Source organism: Strix uralensis, chromosome 12 (assembly GCF_047716275.1).
Source record: "Strix uralensis isolate ZFMK-TIS-50842 chromosome 12, bStrUra1, whole genome shotgun sequence".
NCBI classification, from domain to species: domain Eukaryota; kingdom Metazoa; phylum Chordata; class Aves; order Strigiformes; family Strigidae; genus Strix; species Strix uralensis.
Genome location: NC_133983.1, coordinates 14718307 through 14727863, shown reverse-complemented (window position 1 = coordinate 14727863; position 9557 = coordinate 14718307). Strand labels below are relative to the sequence as shown.

General features: G+C 43.9%; 1 protein-coding gene across 2 annotated transcripts; it reads right to left on the bottom strand.

The window, feature by feature from the left end:
* Nucleotides 1-1280: 1280 nt before the first annotated feature.
* Nucleotides 1281-5682, bottom strand: RRAD (RRAD, Ras related glycolysis inhibitor and calcium channel regulator). 2 transcript variants are annotated; one of them, XM_074881714.1, is made up of 6 exons: nt 5606-5682; nt 5139-5505; nt 4856-4929; nt 4123-4327; nt 2523-2609; nt 1281-1555 (listed from the first exon to the last, which is right to left on the bottom strand). In XM_074881714.1, exons 2-6 carry the CDS (start codon nt 5491-5493, stop codon nt 1536-1538), a joined length of 741 nt encoding a protein of 246 aa, XP_074737815.1. In that variant the 5' UTR covers nt 5494-5505; nt 5606-5682; the 3' UTR covers nt 1281-1535. The 2 variants fall into 2 exon arrangements, with proteins under 2 accessions (XP_074737815.1, XP_074737814.1); XM_074881713.1 differs by having other exon boundaries at nt 1281-2609.
* Between the last annotated feature and the right edge of the window lie 3875 nt (nt 5683-9557).

Here is a 9557-nt window from a genome sequence, read left to right as displayed (position 1 = left end):
CAGCTGTTAACTGTGACCTTGAAGACGCTTTGCAGTTGCAGTTACCTTGCAGCATGAAGAGTGACACCTCTTTGTAACATTTTGCACTTTGTGAAATGCCGTATCTTAAAGTCTGGGTTTGCATCCTGTTCCTTGTATTTATTATGGGCATAATTAAATCCCACAAGTCAGCTAAACATGTCAGTCCTCTCCTGGTCATTCTGAAAGCACAGAGCAACCAAAAGACAGCAGCTTTGCAAACATACGGCAATGCCATGTAGTTTTGCCGGTAACTTTAGCATGTGCCAAATTTATGCACATGAATTTGGACACTCTTGCTGTAAAGTTTTCAGGACTAGGGCAATTGCTTTGGTGTTGACAGTTAAAAGCTTCTATGTAAGTAGATGCCTGGTGCCATACTCTGACAGCGGTTAGACCTTCGAGTGATAATAGTTTGCCAGGCTAGTGAAAAAAAGCCAAATCCAATTAAAATGTATCATCAGATAAATGTGAGTTTTGGCAGCAGAATTGTTCACTTTAGACTTCACTCAGGACACAAAGTAAACACATCACCTCATAAGAAACGTGACCTGTTACCAGCAACATACACTAAGCTGTGCATCTAAGCAGTTAGGTCCACCACCAGCACATCAGGAGACGCTAATTCTACAGAGCATTACCTACACAAATCAGATGCGATTTCCCCCAGTACTAAGTGTTCCCTGATAAATGCCCAAGCACTGGGCTAACCCAGTGGAGAGCTGTTTGTTCAAGCTTAGGGAGGTTCAGTGTAAGGTGTAAGAGCTGATGCAATGTGCCTGCTGTATGGAAAAGGTCAGCTCCTGTAAAATCATGGACAGAGCTCCCAGGCAGCTAGAACAATCTCTCTAAAGAACTGGATGCCAGCAGGGATAGTAGAAAGGGAGAGAAGAGCCTATGTTTTACTGTTTTTGAGAAGTGAGTTTATGGATTAATTTAAAGAGAATGTATCCTATGGAGAGGAATTTATAAAGCAAATGCACTAAGTCTAAGTTTTTCACTGAGACATGATTGCTTTTCAACTTCATGAATAGCAAATAGGGAAAAACCATGGAAACACATTAATTATAACACACTAAAATGAATGTGAAAACTTTAACAGCACTGAAGCCCACCATACACCACAACTGAAGCCTACAAGTCTTTCAAACAGCTTTGTCAGCCAGCTTTGAACTTCCTGAAACCCCTGGAAGGTAACTACAGGCCTGTGAGTAGATTAGGAAGTGATACTGCTCCCAGAAAAGAGAAACACCAAAACAAAATAAAAATCAAACCCTCGGATTTATTTATTGGCTGTAACACAAGACCTTCAGGCCAGGAGAGGACTTAAGAAGTAGAGCATTGCAAGCTTCAGTTTATCAGTACCGACACAAGACATCTGTCTAACTAAAGGCATTATATAGAGGCCTGTGTCTGACAGAGCTGACGAGAACCAGGTTGAAGAACAATAATATGAAGGGTCAAGGCACCCCTTCCCAGTATGAGCTGCTGAAGTAGAGTGTTCATAAATGCAGGGTTTACTTCTTAAAGAAACTGTCTGTTAAAGAAAAGGACACAGGATATACCCGATTTAGCTTGTTCCAGAACTTTATCACATGTAAATCTGCATAGTCTGTGTATAATATTTTGTACAGTGAAAAAAGGTCAGTATAAAAATACTGCTCTCTCATTCTTTATCCATATGATGAGAAAAGCACAGTTTATTATAACAGGAAATAATACTTTATTATAAAATCTGCATGTAAACAAGTAAATTAATTGAATAACGGTTAATGGAAGTGCAAATTAACTTCATAAAATGATATCTGTTCTGTATTTAACTATATATATATATAATTTGTTTTCTCCCACTCTAATGTGGTTCTACTCCCCCCTCCCACATTTAAGCTTAAAAAGATTTATCATTGCTTGCTTTATACTAAAAAGAGTGTACGAGCCTGCGTACAAGTTAAGTTTTGCTCTGCAAACGAGACAAGTCTATGGTGATACTTATCATCATCCTTTTTTATCTTTGCATCTCTGGTATCCACAGGACAAGAGGATATATAACATATGTACACAGTGAAAATGTGGGCATGTCAAGCCCCTTATTTAAAGTTAGTTCATTTACTTGCACACATTGAAACTTAAACCATTTATCAATGAAGCAGATATTGTAGTGTAACTTCCGGACTTGCTTGTGCACCTTAAGGCATTAACGAGAGTCTCAATAAGTCATTCTTGTTATCAGCATGAGGATCATCTATACACCTCTCATAACAGTCAAATGCTTGTTCACCACCCATGTGCAACATCCAGCCTTGCTGAAAGCTTCTAAAGCACAGATAAGTCATGGCACGACTTTGATTTTGCTTTGAAAGCCATCTTCTTATTGTTCTTTGCCACAATTCTCCCAAGGAATCGCTTTGCCTTTTTGCCTATGCTTTCTCTTCTTTTTGTGTTGGCCATTCTCCTAGCATTGTCTTCTTTACTGTCTTTACGAAGTCTAATTTGCCGAACAATACCTTCAAACAGGTCCTTGACGTTATGATGAAGAGCAGCTGAGGTCTCGATGAATTTGCAGTCAAACACAACGGCACAGGCCCGTCCCTCTGGATGGAAAGAGAAAAAAAGATGAGTGGAGACGGACATTTTCTCTTCATACATACTGACAGAAAAAAAAAAAAAAGACTTTAAGTAAGAAAAGGGCCTTCAGTGCCACAAAAGAGCTTTACTACATGGTAAGAAAGTCCAAACTTGCACTCATGGTTTTGCCCCCTTACTCTCCTTGGTTTTGGTGTGGTATGGTCGGAAATCTCATTTGACCAATGGTACTGAATATAAGGCAACAACAGTCCTCTAGGCAGACCATCTCAGTATGGTTTAAGAGCTAAAGCTGATATAGGAGAGGCACTTGGATGCATGTTTGCTGTTTGATAGGAAACAGTGTGAGGTACAAAAAGCAAGCATTTTTATTTCTTCTGGAAGTTGAGCAATTATGCACCTCTGCCTTGCTGTAACAAGTGAGAGTTTTCTATGCTATCTACAAATGAAGCTGATAGAGTCCACAAGGTCAAGCCGTTGAATAGATCACTACAGGTCACGAAGTTGTACACCACTGGATTTGACTAGGACTGCATTGAAAATGCAGGATGTTCAATGTTCCAGACATAGGCATGTAACTCTGGAACACTGCTGCAGTGTTCAACTTGTGGTAAATAATGGCAAAGTTGTAAACCTGATAAAGTACTGATGTCATGACTAGGATAGGTCAACCATGCACTGCCACCAGCCTGAAAAAAGTTACAATCTCCTGATGAACTCCAGGCAATTCCCTGGACAGGCATTTAACACAGGGAGCGTGGCAAAACCAGACAGACAGCAAGAGATGGTTCATCATCATCATCATCAAGTCACCAATATTTCAGAATATTCTTCCCAGTGAAAAAGAAACAAACCAATAAACAAAACCACCAAATGTTTAAGTAAATGAAATTAATACTGTGGTGTGGCAGTGGTTAGTGTGCTCTAGTTACCAAAATGCTATCTGGAACTTGCTGAGAAAATTCTCACTGATCACAACTGGAAAACATATACAAAGAGACTTTAAGTTGTGCAAGCCTAGTCCCACCAGCTCAACTCAGATGTGATGGAATCACTTCCAGAAGAAAGAAGATTTTATAGGCTGTTTGGGATCACTCCTTTCAAAGGCTGCCTGGGTTCTATGACATGGCACTCCTGTCCCTTCAAAAGCATAGCTCAAGCTATCAGATCTTGAGACTAGCAAGTGCTGCTGCACACACCACATAATTAAATCCTTTCAGTTAATACTAAAAATGAATCCCACACAAAACAGTACACGAAAGCTCAGCTCTGATGCATTTTTAACTCTTGTACTGCCATTCAGAGCATTTCTCTGCGCCATCACAAATCTTCCTCCACCACCATCTCCACTGTTTTCTGTGGTACTAAGTCCCTCAGCATGAACCAGCTGGCTAATTTCTCTGGTGTGCCTCGCATCATATATTTTTTACATCAAAAGCGGACCATTTCTATTGGCCATGATCCTCCATAGCCTTTGCTACTACTTTAGACATTGCTGTATAAATGAATAGTGTCTCTTACCATCAACTGAGACTTCCCGGGACCTGACCAGGTCGGTTTTATTGCCCACAAGAATAATAGGAATGTCTTCTGTTTGCCTTGCTCTTCTTAGCTGGATTCTTAGCTCAGAGGCCTTTTCAAAACTAACTTTGTCTGTCACTGAGTATACAATAATATATGCATCTCCCATTTTCATACAGTGGTTCTGAAGCCATTGGCTGTCATCCTAAAACAAAAGGCAAGAAATAGATTTATTGCACTGAAAAATCTATTCAGGACCGATTAATAATGTAATTATTGTAAGCACCTTACAGATATTTTTCTTAGCTTTATTATAAAGAGTCAGTAAAAGTAAGCCAACCTCCTTTTTTTTTTTTAAGATTTTGTTGTTTAAACTGTATTACAAAACAAAATTATCCTGTCCCAGAAATAATATCAGGTCTGCACTGATCAGATTGTGAATCTCTAATTTTACATTAATTCCCTGGGCTGCTCATGCAAGCTGCTGTTTATTCAAAGCATTAAGGGATTCGCACTCCAGCCCTATTCAGGTTTTTTAATTGCCTGCCTAGCTACAAGAAATTAATTGCAGGAGAGAACAAAGGTAGTATGAATTCTAATTTTTTAATGTCACTTTAATGCTATTGATCTGATCGGAGAAATAGGCATACATAGTTCTTCCATTTCTACTTTGTTTTTTAAACTGAACCACTGACCGAGCCATAAAGAAAAAATATCTTAAATCTGTAAGTACCTGCTCCCATATATCAAACACCACGAGAGATGCTTCTTCTCCGTCAACTATAATTGACCTGTCGTATGTATTTCCTACGGGGAAAAAAAAAAAAAGTTCAGAAAAAAAAGAAGTTACTCTTCTCCATCCCCGCCGGCAGCCTGGGAGGGGGTGGCCGCAGGAGGACGCCCGGGGAGCTGCGGCCGGCGGCGGTGGCTCCGCGCGGCGGGTCCCTGGGGCTAGGGGTCTGCCCCGCTCCGCCGGGGTGCTGCCGGGGGTGCCCCGCGCCGCCCCGCGCCCTCACCGGCTTCTTCCGCGTCCGCGCAGTCCTCCACGCCGCCGAAGATGCGGGCCAGGCTGGTCTTGCCGACGCCGTGCTCGCCCAGCAGGATCACCTTGTAGAGGCTGCTGTCGGAGTCGCTGCCCGAGGAGATGACAGAGTCGGAGGAGTCGGAGGCCCAGCTCTCCCGGTGTGCCTCGCCGGGGCTGTACGAAGTGCAGCGTACCAGACCGGACAGCTCGCCCTGCGGCAGGGCGGCCCGCAGGTCCCGCTCGTCCACCGGCATACTGCGCCGGTGCAGGTGCTGCTGCGCGGAGAAGGGCATGCTGCCGCGCCGCTTGTCCAGGTAGCGCAGCTTGTCACCGCGGTTCAGAGTCATGGGGGTGCCGGGCTGCGGCCAGAAGGGAGAGCAGAGCTGTCAGCACCCGCCGCCCGGCCCCGGCCGCCACAGCACGGCCGCGCCGAGCCGAGCCGCGCCGCGCCGCGCTTACCTCGGGGCGCTCCGCAGTGGGGGATTCCCCGCCGATGCTCGCCCGTGCTCCACCGCTCCCTCAGCGAGCGCTGCCGCCACCGCGCGCCTCGCCTCTATTTATGGCTCCGCCAGCCCGGCCCTCCCGCCGTGACGCGAACCCCGCGGCGCCCTGCCAGCGCCGCCCCCCCGGCAGCGCCGTGCCGTGCCGTGCCGTGCCGTGCCGTGCCGTGCCGCTCGGCGGGGGCGCGCGGGGAGCCCCGCCGGCGGGAGGCACGGCCCGCTCTGCTCTGCTCTGCTCTGCTCTGCTCTGCTCTGCTGGCGGCAGCGAAGGGGCTCCCGTCCCGTCGGCGCGGAGAAGCCGCCGGGGCCGCGGCACGGCCGGGCAGGGCAGGCGCCGTGGGACGGCGGGGAATAACGTTGCGTGTAGCGAGTGAGCGGCTCTGCGGGGTCGGCTGGCGGGGGTCTGCCCCTGCCCCGGCCCGGTCCGACCCGGGATACTTCTCTTTCCTGAGGCTCCCTCGGGCGGGGTGGGAGGCGGCGTGTGCTGGGTACGTCGCTTGTTTCCACTTGCAGCCCTGCGTGAGAGAGGGCCCGTTGGATGCAGATGGGCTGCCTCGGCTTGTTGGGCTCTGTGGCATTGTCCGGGAGTTCAGGTGTAGTCCTGGTGTCTGCAGTAGTGTTAAGAAAAATACTGGCAAATTAACAATATTTTCATTACTTCGTGCTTGCTTTACTTAATGTTCAGGAGTGGGTTGTGGGGAAGGCACCTGTGTAGATGTTGCACTTCCATAGTAAGCTTGCCAATGTGTCCACGTGCAGTGTTAACGGTTTAAGAGGCCAATATAAAACATAAAGGTCAAATTCTTCTCTTGATTTCACCTGAGCGGCAAAGTGAGACAGTGAAAGTCTTATCTGGTAAGCGGCACAGTCATTACCGTGTGATCGGGTGAAGAAACGACTAACCAGATAACTATACTTGTATTCTGAATGGCTCACCCAAGCATCGTGTATACAGTTTATTGTTTACCTAGCAACCGAAACGTGTTAGACATCTCACAGCCAAAATAACTCTGGCTCCTGCTCCCAGAAGATTACAGCCTGATCACCTCGGGAAAACCCCTGTGACTGTATAGGGACAGTTGCCATCAAATTCGGGGAAGTTCAAGGGTTTACAAATCAGCTGCAGAAACAAGGCTAAAGAAGGCAAGAGATAGGGAGGTGATGGAAATGAACTTATAGGTGCAGGGAATAAAGTAAAGGAAAGAAAAGAGTCTGTGGGATTGGGCTCTGGGGTTGCATAGCCAATAAAATATAGCATACCGCCTGAGAAAGATCTTTTTTCTTATAACATGTTAAAGTTCTCGAGCTACTTAACTGCAACAAAGATAAACAAGAAAAATACGTTGAAGGGAATGACCTCAGGGAATGGATATTTTTTCCTATGAAACTGAGTGAATATTCTGTTATTTTCAGGAGCCAATTATAATTCTCCAGTCTATGCTTCGTGTGGTTTTGGCCCCCTTGCCCTGATAACAGCAGTGTTAATGTGGCAGTTAAAGATCACCAAGTGCTTGCAGCAAGTTCTCTCTGCCCGTCTCACAAAATAGCAACCAAAATAGCCTTGTCAGTTTAAATAGACAGACTTTGGTGGTGAAACGAAGTGCGTGCTTCAGTTAACTGAACTGAATTACAAACCTCTGGTTAGCATTTTAAACCCTATTTAAATAAATGATGGTTAGCTTTTGAAGTACAGCATGGTTACTAACTTGGATAAACTGGAATCTGCCAAGCCATCCTGATTCATCTGTATTTATACACAGTTAATTATGTAAATACACTTCCAGAAATGGTTTGTCTTCAGTTAACTTTTTGAAAATTTGAATGGTTCTTCTTAAAATTCTCACCTGAAAATATTCTGAGTGGGTTTATAAGTCTTTTGGACCAGTCTTTTTTGCATGCCTTTACTGTGTGTCAGGGTCAAACTTTAGAAGCTGACATATAAAGTGGGGGTATTTTTAATTCTTTTCTGTGTGAAAGAAGGGAAATCTGAGAACCAAAGATACAGTGCCACTTTTGTGCCACATATAGCACTACTGACTGGAACCAAACTAAAAATGGGAGTTCCACTGACGGGACTTAAAGAAGCCATACTTTATCCCAGGCCTTTTGCTGATGGGAATTATAAAGATTTTAATGATGTAAATGCCAGATAGACCCCTTGCTAGCCCAAAAATAACAGGAAAGGCATATGTAAAAACGCTAAATAAAAAGTGTTTCAGCAGGAAAAGTAACTGAAAATAAAATAATACCGAATAGAAATCATACAGAAAATTCAAGACTCTCTGGCAATTACTTGTTTTGTGCCAGCACCCAGGTACAATGATTGAATTAATGGTTATAGAATACCACCACGGTTACAGGATACTACTCAGGATCTGGCACTGGGTTCTGTGAGTTGTCCCTTAACAGAAAGTGAGATAGCCTTGGATTAGGTCCCTGGGGCTTCACTTGTTCCTAGAGGGATGAGTACGAGTTGCAGAGGAGTGCTGTGCCAAGGCAGCTAGGTCTGTTCCCATCCGCCACAGGATTTGTGCCTGGAACTGGAGAGAGGGTGAGATCACAGGGGTCATGTAGCTGGTTTATCTCCTTTGATCTTAATAGGTCCAGCTATTTTGTGCAGTTGGAAGGAATTAACAGATAATTCAGGTTAATCACTTGTGACACATAACATGCTTCTTCACATAGCTTGTAATTCTATTTGCTGTTAATTATTGCTGTATGCTCATGGACACATTATATGGCACCTGTTGATTTCAGTGGGGTGCGTATGAGGCTTGAAATGCTGATCTTTTAGTTTCTTTGAAGGGTTTTCCAACCATCTCCTTTCTCACCTGCCTTCCATTTCCACTTCTGTGTGACTGTGCTTCTAACAGTTATATTACCTGTAGTTTACTTCTGTTTAAAAGAGATTTTCATGTCTTCCTTTTCTACTCTTATTTTCTGTTGTTCTAGCTTCTACTGGTCTAGGGTTTGTTTTAATTAAATGAGTGCTTCAGACACATACTGTAGACTTGACATTTTCAGTAAGCCTAATAGACCATTCCTTATGTACTGAAATAGAAACTGGGAATCTTATAATTTTGTTGGATTTTACATAGAGCCAGACCTGGAGTCTGTCAATGTTGAAGGTAAAAGTCCACTCCAGCCTGCATGGGAGATTGTAAGTGCGATGAACCCAGATCCTTGCTGCACAAGGAGATATGGCTTAACAAAAGTAACAAGCTAATTCTGCTGAGGCCAGGAGCACTGGGTCATTTTTCATCTCAGGGACCCCTAATTATCTACATCCTAATTATCAGGTAAACTACATCCTAATTATCAGGTTATTCTAGGATCCTGGCAGAGCTACTGTAACCTTACATTTCTGAATCAATCCAAAAACTTCTCTTTTGTTTGGCTGCCCAGCATCTGTGGTGTGTGTCCTGTGGTTCTCACGGAAGAACTTGATCTGAAACTGAGAAGGAAAGGAACACTGATATCCTATATTGTATGGAATTGAGCACAAAGCTCTCTAACAAGGGATTTCTTTTTTTTCAGTTTCATTTCATCTTCATATGATTTTAATTTTCCTTATTTCGTATGCTTTTCATTTAAGGTGCCTGCCTTTGTATTTTGCTGTTGTAGTGTATCTGGTTTCTTTTTTTCTGTTATCTCATTCCTCTCTTATTCTCTCTCTCTTTTTTCCTTTTCAGTTTTCCTCCATCTTTTGAGAAGTGTCAGTTTTCACTTCTAGTGCACTCTCTTGGTCTGAGTACTTTGCATCATATGGAAAATGTAAAACATGCAGTCTGATCCCATTTTACCAGTTATTTATTACTGGGGTAATAAATCTTGTACTTGGAGTTTCTATATGCTGTATTAGGTGCAGAGTGCATTTTATGGTCTAAATGACAAGCACAGACTTTGCAGGG

What these genes read in the sequence shown, in the direction of transcription:
- RRAD (XM_074881713.1), bottom strand. Translation starts at nt 5,493, where the DNA reads ATGACTCTGAACCGCGGTGACAAGCTGCGCTACCTGGACAAGCGGCGC. An exon ending in TGTTTGATATATGGGAGCAG is followed by an intron (nt 4,328 to 4,855) that starts GTACTTACAGAT and finishes CTTTTGTTTTAG; the next exon opens with GATGACAGCCAATGGCTTCA. An exon ending in CCGGGAAGTCTCAGTTGATG is followed by an intron (nt 2,610 to 4,122) that starts GTAAGAGACACT and finishes CTTTCCATCCAG; the next exon opens with AGGGACGGGCCTGTGCCGTT.